This window comes from Chlorocebus sabaeus, chromosome 26 (genome assembly GCF_047675955.1).
Source record: "Chlorocebus sabaeus isolate Y175 chromosome 26, mChlSab1.0.hap1, whole genome shotgun sequence".
NCBI lineage: Eukaryota > Metazoa > Chordata > Mammalia > Primates > Cercopithecidae > Chlorocebus > Chlorocebus sabaeus.
In genome coordinates, this window is record NC_132929.1 from 43,343,909 (window position 1) to 43,364,160 (window position 20,252).

The window sequence follows — 20,252 nt, forward strand, 5'->3', positions numbered from 1 at the left end:
TGGGAGGATCGCTCGAGCCCAGGAGTTCAAGGTCACAATGAACTAATAAGATTGCAGCAGTGCAGTCCAGCCTGCAAGACAGAATGAGACCCTGTCTCTGAAGAAAATAATAATTGATTAAGTTTTATTATTATTTTCTGTATCTTTGATACAGAGTCTCGCTCTGTCACCCAGGCTGTAGTGGAGTGGTGAGATCATAGCTCACTGCAGCCTGACCTCCTGGGCTCAAGCAACCCTCCTGCCTCAGCCCCTGTAGTCCCTACAGGGGGACTATAGAGGACTACAGGCACACACCATGATGCCAGCTAATTATTATTATTTTTTTTTAAAGACAGGGTCTCCCTACATTGCCCAGGCTGGTCTTGATCTCCTGGGTTCAAGTGATCCTCCTGTGTTGGCTTCCCAAAGTGCTGAGATTACAGGCATGAGCCACTGCGCCCAACCTGATTAAAGTTTTATAAGTAGTATTTAGAAATACCAATGAGGTTGTTATTTGAGAATGTCTTTAGACATTTTCAAAGGTTAAATAATTCTCTGGTAAACAATCGTCACCTGATTTTTATAATCTTGTTTTTCCTTTAAATAAGATATACTTGAATTTCTTTATAATTAATTGATATAATAAAAGTTAAGTTTACCTTCCATAACTGGCTTGACCTTTGTCCACTCAAGTGGGAAAAGCAAAATGAGTAAGTTCTTATAACAATCATATATTTGGATAAGTATATACATATGCTTTATATATGTAGTTTCCTAGTCTTGCCTGAATTTGTAACTTTTTACATGTAAACGATATTATAAATACCTATAGGCTCTTAATAACTAAATTATTTCTATAAGTCAGTCACCTTCAAAAACTCTTGTCAGTGATGGTTCAACTCTGTAAATTTACGAAAAAGTATTGAATGTACCCTTAAAACAAGTGAATGTTATCATATGTAAATTATATCTCAATAAAGCTGTTAAAAATTTTTGTCAGTCCTTTCTGCCTGTGGACACTGCAGAGGAAACATCCTTAAAGTCTCTCTTCTGCCTGCCATAATGTCTAAGTCAGAGTCTCCTAAAGAGCCTCAGCAGCTGAGGAAGCCCTTCATTGGAGGCTGGACTTTGAAACAACCGATGAGAGCCTGAGGAGTCATTTTGACCAATGGGGAACACTCACGGACTGTGTGGTCATGAGCGATCCAAGCACCAAGCGCCCCAGGGGCTTTGGGTTTGTCACATATGCCACTGTGGAGGAGGTGGATGCAGCCGCGAATACAAGGCCACACAAGGTGGATGGAAGAGCTGTGGAAACAAAGAGAGCTGTCTCAAGAGGAGATTGTCAAAGACCCGGTGCCCACTTAACTGTGAAAAAGATATTTGTTGGTTAAAGAAGACACCGAAGGCTGGGCGCGGTGGCCCACGCCTGTAATCCCAGCACTTTGGAAGGCTGAGATGGTTGGATTACGAGGTCAGGGGTTCGAGACCAGCCTGGCCAACATGGTGAAACCCTGTCTCTACTAAAAGTACAAAAATTAACTGGGTGTGGTGGTGGGCACCTGTAATCCCAGCTACTCGGGAGGCTGAGGCAGGAGCATTGCTTGAACCTGGGAGGTGGAGGTTGTGGTGAGCCAAGATCATGCCATTGCACTCCAGCCTGGGCAACAGAGTGAGACTCCGTCTAAAAAACAAACAAACAAACAAAAACACTGAAGACTATCACCTAAGAGATTATTTTGAATAATATGGAAAAATTGAAGTAATTGAAATCATGACTGACTGAGGCAGTGGCAAGAAAAGGGGCTTTGCCTTTATAACCTTTGATAGCCATGACTCCGTGGATAAGACTGTCGTTCAGAAATACAATACTGTGAATGGCCACAGCAGTGAAGTTAGGAAAGCCCTGTCAGAGCAAGAGATGGCTAGTGCTTCAGCCAGCCACAGAGGTCAAAGTGGCTCTGGAAACTTTGGTGGTGGTTGTGGAGGTGGTTTTAGTGGGAATGACAACTTTGGTCATGGAGGAAACTTAAGTGGTCGTGGTGGCTTTAATGGCAGCTGTGGTGGTGGTGGTGGTGAATAAGGTGGCAGTGGGCATGGCTATAATGGATTTAGTAATGATGGAAGCAATTTTGGAGGTGGTGGAAGCTACAATGATTTTGGCAGTTTCAACCATCTCTCTTCAAATTTCGGACCCATGAAGGGAGGAAGCTTTGGAGGCAAAAGCTCTGGCCCCTATGGTGGTGGAGGCCAATACTTTGCCCAACCACAAAACCAAGGTGGCTATGGCGGTTCCAGTAGGAGCAGTAGCTATGGCAGTGGTAGAAGATTTTAATTACCACCAGGAAACAAAGCTTAGCAAAAGAGGAGAGCCAGAGAAGTGACAGGGAAGCTACAGGTTACGAGAGATTTGTGAACTCAGCCAAGCACAGTGGTGGCAGGGCCTAGCTGCTACAAAGAAGACATGTTTTAGACAGATACTCATGTGGATGGGCAAAAAACTCAAGGACTGTATTTTTCTAATTGTATAACAGGTTAGTTTAGTTCCTGTTCTGTGGAAAGTTTAAAGCATTCCAACAAAGTGTTTTAATGTAGATTTTTTTTTTGCACCCATGCTATTGATTGCTAAATGTAATAGTCTGATCATGATGCTGAATAAATGTCTTAAAAAAAATTGTCAGAGCAACCAGATTTTCTGCAGAACAGCAGAAAATGATGTTTCCGTGTTGGCAGTAGTGGATTATGTAAATTTTGGTTTTATTTTTGTTTTAAGAAAGGGGAAGTTTAGGGGCTCATTAAATATGTTTTACAACTGGGCAGGTGAAGATGAGGAATTCCTGAGGCACTAACTTCTGTTCCCCGTTTTCCCTATGCCATTCCCATCTTAACACCAGATGAGAGGAAGTGCCATCTGATCTTAGCTAGTGTATAAAATCCTCTACAGGGCAAGATTTTTAGTTCTTCGAAACTAACTTGCTTCCTTATATTAATATTTTCATGGGCTTGCAATAACAACGCTTGTTTATGTTATGTGGTTTATTTTGAAATTTTTATTGTATAAAAATGTGTTGCAGATGGTTTCTAAATAATGTTCAGAATATCTAGTCCCCACAGTATATGTGTAAAGGCCACATTTCATTTAAACATAAAAGGTACGATGGCTCACTCCTGTAATCCTAGCACTTGGGAAGACTGAGGTGGGAGCATCACTTGAGGTCAGCAGTTCTAGGCCAGCCTGGGAAACATCCAGAGACCCTGTCTCTACAAAAAAAATTAAAAAGTAGCTGGGCATGGTGGCATGTGCCTATAGTCCTAGCTACTCAGGAGGCTGAAGTGAGAGGATTGTTTGAGCCGAGTTTGAGGCTGCAGTGATCTGTGATTACGCCACTGCATTCCAGCCTGGGTGTCAGAGAGAGCCCCTGTCTGAATCAGTCAGTCACTCAATGAGATAAACACAAAAGGTCTTGATGGATAGTAATGGTATTTTATTTCTGTAAACCCTATTCTCATTCTTTTTCATAAATGAATACACTTATATTTCTTGATTTAAGTTGTAGTTATTTCACTGTATCTGTTCCTTTGAGCTTGTTTTGATGAACTGTTAAGATATAGTTTATCTGCATGTGTAACTGAAAAAAATAGGCAAAAAGACAAGCAAAAAAATTGAAAAAAAAAAAAAAAAGAAAGCAAAATGGCTCTGTATACTACTTAACATAGAGAACCCACACACACAGTGACAGTCATAAGGGATCTGGAGCCAAAAGACCTAGGTTTGAGGTCTCATTCTGCCTCTAGTTACTTTGTGCCTTTGGGCAAACTGTTTAACTTCTCTGTGCTTCAGAATTCTCATCTATAAAAGGAGGATAATAATGTATCAGCATTACCTCAGAGAGTTATTTTAAGGTAATGTGTAGTAAATCACTTTGTAAACCATTAAGCTCCATATAAATGTAAATTACTACTGTTGTTAGTGTTCTTTGAAAGTACCATGTATCCCATTGCTGCAGAAATGTTTGGATTTACATTTATGTCCTTAACCATTTTGTAGGTTGTTTAGTGATCCCAAATGATTTTGGTTTTTTTCCTTCCCATAGAGCATATCATGTCCCAAGTGGGAAAATATTAGCTGTAAAGGTAAGTACTGGATATATTTTATGAAATTCTTGATGTTCACCCCTTTCCTTTCCTCTGTTAGCTTGAGTCACAGATACTGTCAAAGAGGAGATGAAATGGTTTAAAGTTTAGATGGTGGGTAGGGGAAGCTGTGGCCCTCTGGTGACATTCAGGCACCTGAAGATCTTTTAAGTATGCCTTAAAATAGTCAGTTGTGAACTCCGTGTATTGTGATTCTTCTTGCCAAGAAGAGAAGACTTCTTTCTGTGTCCCCTGCTAAGTGGCATCACCATCTTCCTTGTCATGCAGCTCAAAACCTTACTAGTAATGTATTCTTTTTCCTTCTTTAAATATGCCACATCCTATGAATTGCTGTATCCTGTTGGAATTTTTCCCTGAAATATATCCATTTGCTACTTTCTTTCTATTCCCATCCTCATTACCATGGTCTTGGATCGGGCTCACATTACCTCCTACCTGGACTTTTGAAATAACTTCCTCACTGTACTTTCAGTCTTTTCTTTTCCTATGCACCTTTTACTCTGCCATAGATTTGAGAAGTTAAATCACAGATCTGACTGTGTCTTGCTAACTGCCTTCCTCAATCATGTACAACATAAAGCCTAAGATGTCTGCTTTGCTTCTGACTCCTTCAGCATACTGAAATACCCAAGCACCACACCTGCCAATAGAGTCAGGCTACACACAACTCAGGGGCGTTCCAAGCAGTTACCTAGGATGCTCCTCACTTGTTCCCATGCAGTTCGTAATTCACACTTCATCTCTGCCAAACTTCAGCATCCCAGTCCTGCCATGTCACTTTGGATTTAATCTCTGCCACTGCTGGTGCTTGATCTTCCCATTATTTTAAATCTCAGATTTCCTTAATGGACTCTGTCTTGAATTGCACTTACGACTGAAGCCTTTGCTAATGAAGTCCTAACCCTACAGAACCCCATTTCCAATTCTGGGCTGTTAGCTAACAAACTGGTCAGGCCTGCCTTGCCCCCGACCTTCCCCACAAATTGTTCAGGCCCTCTACATATTGGCACCCACCTACATTTATAAACATGCCCTCTACTTTACCAATCTGTTACTTCCTGTCATGCCTTTTATCTCCAGTCTCCAGGCCTTTAGTAATTAAAGTTTTTATTTTTTGAGTATTATGCTAGATTTTTAAATTTTTTATTTATTTTTTTATTTTTGATTGAGACAGGGTCTTGCTCTGTCATCCAGGGTGGAGTGCAGTGGCATGATCTAGGCTCATTACAGCCTCCACCTCCCACATCCAAGAGATCCTCCTACCTCAGTCCCTTGAGTAGTTGGACCACAGGTGTGCATCACCATGCCTGGCTAATTTTCTTTATATTTTGTAGAGACGGGATCTCACTATGTTTCCCAGGCTGGCTGGGAACTCCTGGGCTTAAGTGATCCTCCTGTCTCAGCCTCCTGAAGTCCTGGGATTATAGGCATGAGCCAGCACACCCAGCTATGCTAGATGTTTTGTAACTATTATATATTTATTTATTTATTTATTTATTTTTATTATTATTATATTTTAAGTTCTAGGGTGCATGTGCATAGCGTGCGGGTTTGTTACATATGTATACTTGTGCCATGTTGGTGTGCTGCACCCATCAACTCGTCAGCACCCATCAACTCGTCATTTACATCAGGTATAACTCCCAATGCCATCCCTCCCCCCTCCCCCCTCCCCATGATAGGCCCCGGTGTGTGATGTTCCCCTTCCCAAGTCCAAGTGATCTCATGATTCAGTTCCCACCTATGAGTGAGAACTATAACTATTATATTTAATCCTTAAAATTACATAGTAAGCCTGTCTATTTTAGATTAGGAGACTGAAACTCAGAAAGCTGAATTGTCAAAGATCACAGAGTGGAAGGGATAAGGCCAGGTTGTAAAATGTTCATCTGCCTTCAAAGCCCATCTCTGTTACACCATGCAGCTTTTATACAACTTACTAACATTGTTCATTCCTCTGATTTCCATCTATCTTTTCATGGTTTGTCTCCAAGACGCCTTTTTAGCTATCCACAGTGAGAAATTGGTCTCTTTCTCTAACAGTTGCATAGCATATATTTCTGCATCTTTTTTCTCATCTAGGAAACTAAGAATCAGAGCAATTACATTAGAATTGCTTATACCTTTTAGTAAGTTGAAACCAAAACTAAGACTCAGAGCCTCTGACTGCTGATGAAATCGAGAGTTCTTCTTCCATGTCACATCTAGTACAGCACCTAGAATGTGTTATGTGGCATTATCAAGTTTAGTTTTAATAAGTTAAATAACCTGTGAGGGGGTACAACAGAGCTTCCTTTGAGATATTTTCTTTGACAATTCAGCCATATAGGTCCATAGAATTGTAGAACTGGAAGAGACCCTGGAGATCACGGGTTACAGCCCCCACATTTTACAGAGGCGCTCAGCTCACTCAGTGCAGCTCTGTCATACTACCTCGGTGCTCACTGAACGCGGCCCTGTCGTACCACCTTGGCGCTCACTGAGTGTGGCTCAGTCGTACCACCTTGGTGCTCACTGAGTGTGTAGCTCTGTTGTGTGCCTTGGCATTGGACTAACTTTTCTGTACCTCCTGAGCTCCCTTTTCACTAAGAGAATACTTTCACTAAAACTTGAGCACTATTTTCCCATCCATTGAGTTACTTTTTTGTTCCTTTTTTGTCAGAAGTCTTAGATTGTTGCTGATGATATATTTAAAGATAGTCAACTCTAGGTTATTTACTCCAGGAGAGGGGAACAGTGTTATAAATCATCCAGAAATCTATCATTATTTGGCCTTGCCAAGTACATTATACATTTTTCATAATTTCATACATTTTGAATTATGTTTATATAGACTAATATTAAAATTATTATGCATTAGTTGGGTGTGGCAAGGGGCCAACAGCTTTTTCTGAAAGGATTAAAAGCAATTTTAAAGAAAGGACATATTTACAGAATAGCTGTTAGGAAAGTAGAGACTGTCAGTAAATGAAAATAGTTGAGATTGACAAATGTACTGTTCACTAGACCTGACCATTAAACTGGGCTTTACGACAAGAACTGTACTATATTCACTTTGTATCTCTAGATTCTATAAAATATAGTAGATACTCACACTGAGTTGAATGAATGGATGATTTAAGAGCAGATAGGATTATTGTGATTAAACGCTTGTGTAGCCCTGAGCTTGTTGGTCGTTTAGGCAAAAACCACGTAACTTATATAATAAGTCATAATCTAAGAAAAAGAAATTTACCATTTCTTCAAAACAAGCAGAATTTTTAATTCTTAGAAGTGTGTTATTTTGTTTCCAAGTATTTGGAGATGTTCCATCTTTCTATTACTGATTTCTAATTTAATTCCATTGTGGTTACAGAGCACCCTTCCTATGACTTGAATTATTTTAAATTTGTTGAGACCTATGGCTCAGAATATGATCTATTTTGGTAAACAGTCCTTGTAAACATGAAAAGAATGTATAACCTGCTTGTGCCTGTAATCCCAGCATTTTGGGAGGCTGAGGTAGGTAGATGACTTGAACTCAGGAGTACGAGACCAGCCTGGGCAACATGGCAAAACCCCATCTCTACAAAAAACGAAAAATAAAAAATAAAAAATAAATTAGCTGGGCATGGTGGTGTGTGCCTGTAGTCCCAGCTACTTAGGAGGCTAAGGTGGGAGGATCACTGAGCCGAGGAAGTTGAGACTGCAGTGAGCCATGGTTGCACCACTGCATTCTAGTCTGGGTGACAGAGTAAGACCTCATCTCAAAAAAAAAAAAAAAAAAGAATGTATCATCCACTGTGTAGGGTATTGTATAATGTCAATTAGATCAAGTTAACTGATAGTGTTATTCAACTCTTCTATATCTTTGCTGATTTTTATCTAGTTGTTCTATCAGTTATTGAAAGAGGGGTGTTGAAATACTCAACAATAATTATGGCCTACAGTTCTGTTATTTTTTACTTAATGTTTTTGAAGATATATTCTTAGGTTCATTTATGGTTGTTAGGTCCTCTTGATGAATTGGCCTCACTGACATTATGAAGTAACTTTTGTCCATGATCATATTTGCTCTGAAATTTATAGTCTGATATTAAATTATAGGCTTTATTTTGACTAGTGTTAGCATGATATTTTTTTTTACTTTTAACCTATTGTGTCATTATTTTTGAAATGTATTTCATGTAGGCAGCATATAGTTGGGTCTTATTTTTTAATCCAGTTGGATGGTCTCTGCTTTTTAAGTGAGTGGATTGCGACTATTTACATTTCATATGATTATTGATATGGTTGGATTCAAATCTGTCACTTTGCTCTTTGTTTTCTATTTGTTCTGCCTGTATGCCCCCCTTTTTAAGTGATGGCTTTAGAATTCATAACTTAACATAGTCTCCCTATGTAAATAGTATTGTACCACTTTATAGTCTAGAAATCTTACAATGGTGTATTTTCATTTCCCTCATTCCAGCCTTTGTTTTATTGTCATGCATTTTACATCATCATATGCTGTAAACCCCAAAATACATTGTCACTACTTTTGCTTTAGATATTTATCTTTTAAGGACATTTAAAAAGTAAGAAAAATAGTATTTTATTTTTATTCATGTATTTACCAATTCCAGTGCTCTTCATTCGTTTGTGTGGTTCAGATTTCCATGTATATTATTTTCCTTCTGTCTGAATGACTTCTTCCTTTGTATTTCATATAGTGTAGGTCTTTTGGTATTCTTTCAGCTTTTGTATATCTAAAAATCTATATTTCACTTTCATTTTTGGAAGGTATTTTAATTTTTGCTGGATGTAGAATTCTAGGTTGACTGTTGTTTTCTTTCAGTTTTTTAAAGATTTCGTTTCACTGTTTTCTTTCTTTCCAGTGAGAAGTTTACTGTCATTTTAAATCTTTGTTTTTCTGTACATTAGAATTGGCTTCATTTCTGGCTGCTTGTTAAGCTGGTGTTTACATCTTTAATGTCTTTGCTTAACATGTTCAAAACTTCTTCTGCTTTCTTTTTTTTTTTTTATTTTTATAAATAAAGATGGGGTTTTGCCACGTTGCCCAGGCTTGTCTCGAATTCATAGGCTCAAGCAATCCACCGGCCTCCACCTGTCAAAGTGCTGGGATTACAGGTGTGAGCCAGGGCACCTGGCCTCCTCTGCTTTCTTATCTATTTATTCCATCATATGTGTCATATCTGGATCAGTTTTGACTGATTCCTTTTCTCCTCACTTTGGGTTGTGTTTTTTGCTTTTTTTTCATACCTTATAATTTTTTTAAGTGAAAGTTTATTAAGAAAGTAAAGGCATAAAAGAATGGGCTACCCTGCTTAGGCAGAGCAGTCATGCCTTATAATTTTTTTATTGGATACCGGACATGTGGCATGGGTGCTGGATATTTTTGCTCTGCTTTAAATATTTTTGAACTTTATTCTGAGATTGTGATGGTTAATATTGAGTGTTAACTTGATTGGATTGAAGGATGCAAAGTATTGTTTCTGGGTGTGTCTGTGAAGGTGTTCACATTCACAGAGATTAACATTTGAGTTAATGTTAACATAAGAGATTAACATTGGAGTCAGTGGGCTGGGAGAGGCAGACCTACCTACAATCTGGGTGGGCACCATCTGATCAGCTGCCAGTGTGGCTAGGATAAAAGCAGGCAGAAGTTGGAAGGACTTCACTTGCTGAGTCTTCCTGCCTTCATCTTTTTCCATGCTGGATACTTCCTGCCCTCAAACATCAGACTCCCAAGTTCTTCAGCTTTTGCACTCTTGGACCCACACCAGTGATTTGCCAGGGGCTCTCAGGCCTTCAGCCATAGACTGAAGTTGGCTTCCCTGCTTTTGAGGTTTTGAGACTTGGACTGGCTTCCTTGCTCCTCAGCTTGCAGATGGCCTATTATGGGACTTTACCTTGTGATCCTGTGAGTCAATACTCCTTAATAAATTCCCCTTCATATATACATCTATCCTATTAGTTCTGTCCCTCTAGAGAACCCTGACTAATACAGAGATGGTATTTAGTGACTTTTAAATAATTTTATTCTTTCAAGGCTTGCTTTTGAGTTTTATTAGACAGTACCAGCCCAGTGGTTAGTCTACAGCTAATTTTCCCGGTGCAACTGAGGTAGTACTCTTCTGAGTACTCTACAAAGTACCTTGGGAATTGCAAGGTTTTCCACACTGACTGGTGGGAATACAAACTTTTCTTGCCCAGTATTAATCTGAAGATTGTTTCTTCGGAGCCTTTCTGGTGGTTCTCTCCCTGACCTCAGGTGATCTCCTGACATCTATGTACAGATCATTCATTACTCAGCTGAAGACTCCAGGACCCGCTCGGCAGATCTCTGGAGCGCTCTCCCTCAGGTCCTCTGCCAGCTCTCTGCCCTCTGCTTCTCTAACTTCCTTGGCCTCCTCAGACTCTCAGTTTTGTCTTCTCACCTTAGGGAGATGGCTTATCTCTGCCTGGGTTCCCCTCCCTGCACTGGGGCCTGGAAACTTTCTGGTCAGCAAGCTGGGCAATCATAGGGTTCATCTTATTTGTTTTCATCTTTCAGGGATCACTGCCCCGTTCTGGCTAATGTCCAATGTCTGGAAGCCTGTTGATTTGTGTGTGTGTGTGTGTATGTGTGTGTTTTAGTACCTCTTCCTTTATTTTTTTTTAATTTAACTTTTAAGTTCTGGAGTACATGTGCAGGTTTGTTATATAAGTATACTTGTGCCATGGGGGTTTGTTGTACAGATTATTTTGTCACCCAGGTATTAAGCCTAGTACCTATTAGTTATTCTTCCTGATCCTCTCCCTGCCTCACCCTCCACCCTCTGATAGGTCACAGTGTGTGGTGTTTCCCCCTATGTGTCCATGTGTTCTCATAATTTAGCTCCCACTTATAAGTGAGAACATGCAGTATTTGGTGTCCTGTTCTTGTGTTAGTTTGCTAAAGATAATGACCTCCAGCTCCATCGATGTTCCTGCAGAGGATATTATCTCATTGTTTTTTATGACTGCGTAGTGTTCCATGGTGTGTATGTACCACATTTTCTTTATCCAGTCTATCAGTGATGGGCATTTAGGTTGATTCCATGTCTTTGCTATTGTGAATAGTGCTGCAATGACCATTTGCATGCATGTGTCTTCATAATAGAATGCTTTGTATTCCTTTGGGTATATACCCAGTAGTGGGATTGCTGGGTCAAATGGTATTTCTGTTTTTAGGTCTTTGAGGAATCAATGCATTGTCTTCCACAATGGTCGAACTAATTTACACTCCCTCCAACAGTGTAGAAGCATTCCTTTTTCTCCACAACCTTGCCAGCATCTGTTATTTTTTGACTTTTTAGTAATAGCCATTCTGACTGATATGAGATGGTATCTTATTGTGGTTTTGATTTGCATCTCTCAAATGATCAGTGATGTTGAGCGTTTTTCCATATGATTGTTGGCCTCATGTATATCTTCTTTTGAAAAGTGTCTGTTCATGCCTTTTGCCCACTTTTTAATGGGGTTGTTTTTTTCTTACGAATTTCTATAGACCCCTTCCTTATACCCCTTTATTACAAAAAATTAACTCAAAATGAATTAAAGACTTAAATGTAAAACCCAAAGTACAAAAACGCTGGAAGACAACCTAGGAAATACCATTCCGGACATAGGAATGGGATAAAGATTTCATGATGAAGACACCAAAAGCAATTGCAACAAAGGCAAAAATCGACAAATGGGATCTGATTAAACTAAAGAGCCGCACAGCAAAGGAAATTATAAACAGGGTGAACAGACAGCCTACAGAATGGGAGAAAATTTTTGGAAACTATGCGTCTGACAAAGATCTAATATCCCTTTCCTTTCCTTACACCACTCTAATCCAGATGCTTGGCTTTTTTCTTGTCAGACATGTATACCAGATTTTGAATTGTTCTCAGTAAATAGAAGCTACCATTTATTGATGATTTATGCAATGCTAAGCATTTTGCATGCATTTTTAAAATTAACACTCACAACAACCTTTTGTAACTCTTATTGATTCCCATTTTACAAAAGCTGAGGCACAGAGAAGTTAAATAACTTGCCCAAGGTCCCACAACTGATAAGTAGTAGAGCCAGGATTTAAACGTGGGTAGTCTTGTCCTAAGTGCCTGTGACCCCCTGCCGGTGCTGCTCACTGCTCTCAGATTTGCCTTGCCAAGGATCATCCTGGTCACATTTCTTTCCCTCTCAAAAGTCTTCAGAGGCTTCACGTCACTTCCCAGATAAACTAAAGACTTTAGAGGATGGAATTCAAGATCCTCCACTATATGTCATCAGTCAGCTTTTATAGCATTATCTTACATGTTTCAATCCTGTGTGTCTTTTAAGTTGAACTCATTGCCTTATCTGAACTCAGGTACTTTCTCACTTCAACACTTTGATTCACGTATTCCTCTCTAATTAGAATGCTTTCACCCGTATCTCCACCTATCAAAATCTTTAACACCCTTCAAGGATCAGCTGAAAAGCCTGCTCCTCCATTGAACTTTTCTGGATAAGCCCTGTCACATGTGGTCTATCTCTTACTCACTCATTTTCTTCTTTGAACCTTTCTAGAATTCCCTGTATATGCTTTTTAAGGGTGTTATCACCAACTGCCTTGTATTTTGCTGTTAGTATACCTGTACATTTCCGCTATTATATTGAAATCTTTTTGTAAGTGGGAAACAAATCTTATTTATCTTCTTGCCTTACTCCGTGATTCCTGCAGATCCTTGCGTACAAGGTATAGTACAAAGTATTACACATAACGAGTAAGTGTTCAACACATAATTTGTTGAATGACTGAATGAGTAAATTTTTGTTCTTCTGTTTGTTCTTTAGTTCATTCATCTTTTAAAGTAACGTCTTAAAAGCAGGTTCAGCTCACATACAAAATATCTCATAGCATTCTTTATATGGACCATTGCTCTCACCCAGAATATTTTGTAGCTTTTTTTTATATTAAAGGGTGAAGTGGAAGGTTAAGAGTTAGAAGCATATTTGATCTTTTCCTGACCCTCTCCTGACTTTTGTGTGACTTCAAGCATGTCACTTGAACCTCCCAGTGACCTCAGCTGTGAAACCGGGCTGCTGGTGTCACAGAGGGATTGCGAAGAGCAGCACATCACAGTCCTTGTCCAAACAGAATCATCTGCAGGGTCTAACGCCTGCATGGAATGATGAGGGAAATTTAATTTTCCAAGTAAAGTAGTCGGTTTGACCCACACTTTGAATGTCTGTGGGCACAATTAGATGAGTCTTTGAAAATCTGTTACTTTTCCTACTCAAAATGTTTCTCATGTTATGCTTGTAAATGTTCTTATTTTTTAGACAAAAAAGCATATTGTAAATGTTTCCCTTTTTAGACTTCTGAGGTAGGAATATATCACAAGATATTTTTAAAAGAAGTTGAATTTTGGAAAGAATAATGTACCATGAATTTCTGTTTTACACTATTGAATTTAGAAAATGTTCTGCCTCAAAGAGAACATTTTGAAAATGATGCTAATCACGTTTTAAAGGTAACTATTTCATAATGACCGTATGTAATTCATGAAATGTGTTTTTACCTTTTTGTGCATTTGTTTGGTGTAGCTAGTCAAGACAATTGCAGATAAGTAGAGCAGAAAACAAAAATACTGTTAGCCATCTTGTAAACAGAACCTTTTTATACCATTAATGTATTCTATAAAATCTTTCAAGTAGTAATGCTTGGAGGATTTAATATATTTCCCAGTATTATTTGTTTTGTAAGTGGGAAAAATCCATCTAACAAGAAATTTCTTAGCATTGTATATTGCATGTGCTGATTATCATTCTTTGACTGCTTTGGGTTTCTGCTGCTTTTAAACTAGCATTTAAATGGACCATTTGATTAATCATTTGTATACTGGCTATAATCCTCCCAAATTTCCTTTCTGAGTTGTACATACTGTAAAAGACAATTATGTTGCCACAGATTAAATAAGTGAATTAAAACAGAATAGCAGCTTAATTTGACCTGTGATTTTGCTCTCTTTCCCTTTAGTGAAGTGTGTGCCACTCCAGCAAATAAATGAAGTCATCCATGACAGCTTGTGATGAATTGCCGTATTTATACTGTATATTTTAATAGCCTCACACTAATTTAAATTGAGCACAGAGTAAATTATAATTCAGTCACTTGACTGCTTATATTTAACTTGACAACTCATCCTTATTTGTCCTGGAGGTGTAGTGGAGAGCAGTGGAAATGCACTAAGGTATTTCAGTTTCTCACTTAACCCTTTCTCCATGGAATGCTTCATATTCAAATTCTCTCCAGTTTGAAACATTTAGCACTTCCTAAGGAAAAAAAAAAAAAATGAAGACTCAGGAAGTCCGTACTTTTCTTGGACTTCAAAAAGAAAATTAGTCTTTGCCATGCTTTCGCCATTGCCTTCAAATAAGGAATTGGATTTGTTTATTTTTAGCAGTTTTAAAGCTCACTCACAAGAATACCCAGGGGAAGGAGAATTAACCTTCCACCCAGAGTGCCAAGTCTCCCAGAAAATAGAGAGCATTTGAGTAGAGTTATTCTAAGGAGGGTTTTACTTTTCCTCTGAAGTTCTCAGAAATTACTTTATTCGTTTTTTCCATCATTTTCGAATCTCCGCTATTCTAGACTAAAGTAAATACCAACAATGATCAAAACGAATTAGAGTACAGCGGATTAGCTCCACAAATACAATATTCCTTACTACATTTTAGGTCAGTGTGGCATTTTTATTTATTTGGTGGTGTATGTTTTTCATTTTAAATTCAGTTGTGGAAATCAAGCAATCTATTTCTTCTGTCTAGAAATAGCTTCTTATAAAGAGGATTATAGTTGTAAAGACTTTAGTTAAATCCCACATCACTTACTAGGCACTACTGTGAGTTAGACCCTGTGTGGAGTGCTGAGCGGGGGATAGAAAAATGTACAAGACTCAGCCCTTGCCCTTGAGAGGCTCATAGCCACTCTAATCTTGAGACTTCGTTTTTAGGAGATGAGGGATGCATGCAGAACGTACATATTGAAGGCCAGAGCTAGACATTAATTTTGATGGAGGGCTTTGAGGTGAGCTTCATGGAGGCAGTGGTGGCATTCAAGCTGGGTCTAAAAGATAGAACAGGATTTTTTTAGTCAGTGCCTGGAGTGAAGAGAGGAAGCACACCCCAAGTAGAGAGAACAGCAGGAGCAAAGGCTGGAAGTAGGGAAAGCACAGGATATATGTGTACACCAGGAAATGTCATCTGATTTCACATGAAGGGTGGGTTTGTGGTGGGAGTAGTGGGAAGAGGAGTTAGAATAAGTTGTCTGTATTATGGAAGAATTCCTTGAATGTCCTGCTAGAGTTTTAACTTTATTGTAGGCGATGGGAACACAATTAAGGTTCTTGATTAAGGGAATGATATATTCACAGCCAATAGTTTGGGGTTAATTCCATGATGTTGGCTAGCAATGTGGAATCATGTCATTTCTAGGTTGGTGGTGGCCTGGAGATGCAATATATCTTAATAGTCATATATCTTAGCACTGAATAAATGGCATTTTTGAAACCTTAAATAAATGGTTCTCAAGCTTACTTTGGATTAGGAATTACCTGGGGAGCTTTACAAAATAACAAAGATGTGGGCCCAACCCCAGGGGTTCTCATTCTGTTGTTTTGGGGTAAAGCCTGCACCTTGGAATTTTTTTTTTAAGTGCCCTAGGTATTATGATTTGAGGCCAGGGTTGAGAACCATTGATTTAAGGTCAATAATAGCTTCACTCCTTTTAGCAGAGATTTTTAGAGTGAGAGATTCCTGGTACTTGTCATCATAGTAGGAATAGCCGTAATATTTTATGCTGTAGGATTGAACTGACGCTAGATGAATTAATTTTGTTGGTAAGTTTTACACAAGAACAAAAATGTAAGTGAATATTGTTGGCAAATGACTATTGATCAGGAGAAGTGTTTAAATGTTTCTTGGCAGTTTTGTATTACACTTACAGTCTAGTTTCCTGAGAGCTTTTATAAATAACCCCAAAGCAAACTTTTTTTATTTTTATTTTTTGAGGCAGAGGCTCGCTGTGTCGCCCAGGCTGGTGTGCAGTGGCATGATCTAGGCTCACTGCAAGCTCTGCCTCCCGGGTTCAAGCCATTCTTCTGCCTCAGCCTCCCAAGTAGCTGGGACTACAGGCGCCCGCCACCATGCCCTGACTAATTTTTTTGTATTTTTAGTAGAGACAGGGTACACCTTGTTAGCCAGGATGGTCTCGATCTCCTGACCTCATGATCCTCCCGCCTCAGCCTTCCAAAGTGCTGGGATTAAAGGGGTGAGCCACCACGCCCAGCCGCAAACTCTGGATAGAAACCACCTTTGCCTTTTTTCCCCCCACCTTCCCCTACCCCAAATCAACACCTGGCCAATGTCAGGACTATAAAATGTACTTTAGAATTGCCCTTTTCTTTCCTTGCTCTATCAGCAGTTTACAATGCATCATTTGTGGTTTTTTTCTTTGATTATATATATGTTCTTCAGTTGTAATACAAAATGTAATTCAAAGTCGAATGGTATATAACTACACTATCATAGTAATTCTGAATGTTAAGTTTTTGTCTAGAGATGTCTAGAGTCTGCCACAAATCATAAAAATTGTTTTCCACCTGTTTTATTCTCCTCACTGCCTTTTTAAAGTAAAAACAAGCTGGGTATGGTGGCTCACGCTTGTAATCCCAGCACTTTGGGAGGCTGAGGCAGGTGGATCACCCGAGGTCAGGAGTTCAAGACCAGCCTGGCCAACATGGTGAAACCCTGTCTGCACTAAAAATACAAAAATCAGCCAAGTGTGGTGACAAGTGCCTGTAATCCCAGCTACTCGGGAGGCTGAGGCAGGAGAATGGCTTGAACCCAGGAGGTGGAGGTTGCAGTGAGCCAAGATCGTGTCACTACACTCCAGCCTGGGCAACAGAGCAGGATTCCGTCTCTAAATAAATAAATAAAACAATTACTCTTGAATTATTTTCACTGACATGCTGAGTAGAATTTGAACAGTATGGTCTTCTTTCTTTGAAAAATATGTGTTTGAAATAAACTAGAATTTATTCTAGGTAAGTTTATAAATGTTTTACATTTATGGGTTATAAATCACTATGGGTAATATCGCTCAGTGATTGATATTTTAAATAAACCATAAAGTACTGAAAAGCCCATGAGACTGAGTCCAGAGGAGGGGGTCCTACCATTCCCAGGCTCTGTGGCTCCTGGGAAGGAATCCTGGTTTCCTACTCACTCAAAAGAAGGGAGTTAATGAAATAAGATTTCTTTAAGCTTTAACTTTCTATAACAGTATCAGCAAAGAACATTACCTGACTGGGGGGGGGAAAAAAAAGATGATATATTTTAAAAACTCCTTATTTCTCTCATAACTAAAAACCCCACTTAAAATGTCATTTTTGGCTGGGCATGGTGGCTTACGCTTGTAATCCCAGCATTTTGGGAGGCTGAGGTGAGCAGATCATTGAGGTAGGAATTCAAGACCAGCCTGGCCAACATGGTGAAACCCCGTCTCTACTAAAAATACAAAAATTAGCCGGGTGTGGTGGCAGGCGCCTGTAATCCCAGCTACTCGGGAGGCTGAGGCAGGAGAATCACTTGAGCCCAGGAGACAGGTTGCTTGAACCCAGGAGACAGGTTTCAGTGAGCAGAGACTGTGGCACCGCATTCCAGCCTGGGTAACAGAACAAGACTCTGTCTCAAGAAAAAAAAAGTCATTTTTTGGCCAGGTGTGGTGGCTCACGCCAGTGCTTTGGGAGGCTCAGGTGGGCAGATTACTTGAGCTCAGGAGTTCAAGACCAGCCTGAGCAACATAATGAAACCCCTATCTCTACCAAAAATGCAAAAAATTAGCTGGGCATGGTGGCACGCCTGTGGTTCCAGCTACTCGGTGGCTGAGGTTGGAAGGTTTGTTTAAGCCTGGGAGGCAGAGGTTGCAGTGAACCAAGATTGCCCCACTGCACTCCAGCCTGAGTGACAGCATGAGACTGTGTCTAAATAAATAAAATGTCATTTTTATTCATCATCCTCTCTGCTTATTGCCTAGTGTCTGATCACAAATCACAATATAGTTCTTTTTTTTAAAAGACAGGATTTCGCTCCGTCACCCAGGTGAGAGTGCAGTGGTACAATCATGGCTCACTTCAGCCTCAAATTCCTGGGCTCAAGTGATCCTCCCACCTCAGCCTCCCAAGTAGGTTGGGACCACCTGATCACACTATACCCAGGTAATTTTTTTTTTTTTTTTTTCTGTAGAGATGGGATCTTGCTATGGTGCTTAGGCTGGCCATATACCCCTGGCCTTCAGGTACCTTGCCACCTCAACCTCCCTCTCAAAGTGCTGGGATTACAGGCGTGTGCCACTGCACGTGGCCAAGACAATTCTTTTATATTGGTTTGAGGGTCATTCCTATGTTCCTCTTTTGAAAATAGCCAGCGTGGCCAAAATAGAGTGCATAAATTAAGAGTGTTATAACTTAACTGACTTTTAAAGCCATTACTGTTGACCTTTGAGACCTGGCTTTTTTCTTTGGTCCCATCAATCACTTCTGTACCACCTCCCCCAGTTCAGAAGGACAAAAGGTTAGACAGATGCAGATACAGTTTGTATTACTGGGAATTATAGTGGTAAGAAGAAGGAAGTGGGGAAGAATAAAGGAACTACCATTTTTTTAGTTCTTATATTTCATAGTGATTATAGCTAATATAATTAGAAGGTGAATAAATATTAATACTTTTCTATATTTAGGTCATACTACTAGATATTACACTGGAACTTCAGAAGCAAATTATGTCTGAATTGGAAATTCTTTATAAGGTAATTTTTTTCACAATTTTTATTTGTAAAGCATGCCTATGTTATTGACTTGCAGGTTTATAACTACTTTTGTCTTATTTTTGTTACAGTGTGATTCATCATATATCATTGGATTTTATGGAGCATTTTTTGTAGAAAATAGGATTTCAATATGTACAGAATTCATGGATGGTGAGTTTTCCCTTTTATAATACTTTTTAAATGATTTTTAGAGTATATAGTGCTTTACAACCTGGTTTTGATATAGATATCAAGTAGAATTAAAAATAATTAAAATATGCTAATAATTACCTCATTTATACTCTAAGATTATTTCAGTGTTAAGTGTTCCTGGGGTTAAATATTTTTAGCTGAACTATAATTTCAAGAATTGAACTTCACTTTTATTGAAAATTTAAATAGAACAGATTAAATGCTAGTCTAATCGGTGGTTTGATATTTGATTCTTTTGCACAATCTGTCTTTACTTGCAAAACAGATGTTCTGTTCTTTTAATGTTTCAATAGCCAAAACAGATTTTCTTTTAAAGAAATCTATTAACCCAATGTCCTGTGTCTTTCAGAAAGAAATCGGTTCTTAATTGCAAGATAAGAAATTGTTTTTCAACACAGCTGTTTAGCCAAGATGTGTTTAATTTTCTTTGGACTTTAGCCCTTTCCTTCCCTCTCTATTTTTTTATTCATTTCTATTTTGATAGTTCTTTCTTGACCTGAATATTATGGCAAAATACAGATTTCTAGGGACATATCAGTGAAATGATGTAATCATTATTATTGTTTACCAATTTTAAATCTAAGCAGTCTTTAAATTTTACATATTCAGTTTTCCATAATCTAGTCCATTAAAACACAACTTTAGAAAATATAGTTAGTTCCTTGTGGAGATTCTCAGTACATTACTAAAGCAATTAGTTTGTGCCCTGCAAAACTTTAATGAGCCAACGTTGATACCTTGATACTATAATAAGGTGTATAACGTGTTCTAAATTACTTATAGTAGAATGTCAAGAATTAAACATCTTACAGCCATATAGGTAGTATGATAACTGTGGAGACTGACTAGAAAAAGTGGATTCATTGAGCCAATACATTTTACTGTGTTGTAACTTTTATCATTCTTTCTTTGAAGTCTTCAGTTTTTCAGTTCTACTCAAACATTTTTGTTGATACCAGGCATGGTGATTCACACATGTAATCCCAGCACTTTGGGAGACTAAGGTGAGAAGATTGCTTGAGCCCAGGAGTTTGAGACCAGCCTGGGCAATATAGTGAGA

The 20,252-nt window shown here is 38.8% G+C and overlaps 1 protein-coding gene and 1 pseudogene across 10 annotated transcripts in view; both read left to right on the forward strand.

Moving 5' to 3' along the window:
- MAP2K5 (mitogen-activated protein kinase kinase 5) overlaps window positions 1–20,252 on the forward strand; it is a 281,469-nt gene that overhangs the window by 80,575 nt on the left and 180,642 nt on the right. For all 10 annotated transcript variants that reach the window (XM_008016128.3, XM_073012274.1, XM_008016127.3 and 7 more), the window contains 3 exons: window positions 4,074–4,113; window positions 18,911–18,979; window positions 19,069–19,150. In XM_008016128.3, coding sequence (XP_008014319.1) covers window positions 4,074–4,113; window positions 18,911–18,979; window positions 19,069–19,150 — 191 coding nt within the window. The remainder of the gene's footprint in view (window positions 1–4,073; window positions 4,114–18,910; window positions 18,980–19,068; window positions 19,151–20,252) is intronic.
- Window positions 634–4,073, forward strand: LOC103245426 (heterogeneous nuclear ribonucleoprotein A1-like 2; annotated as a pseudogene).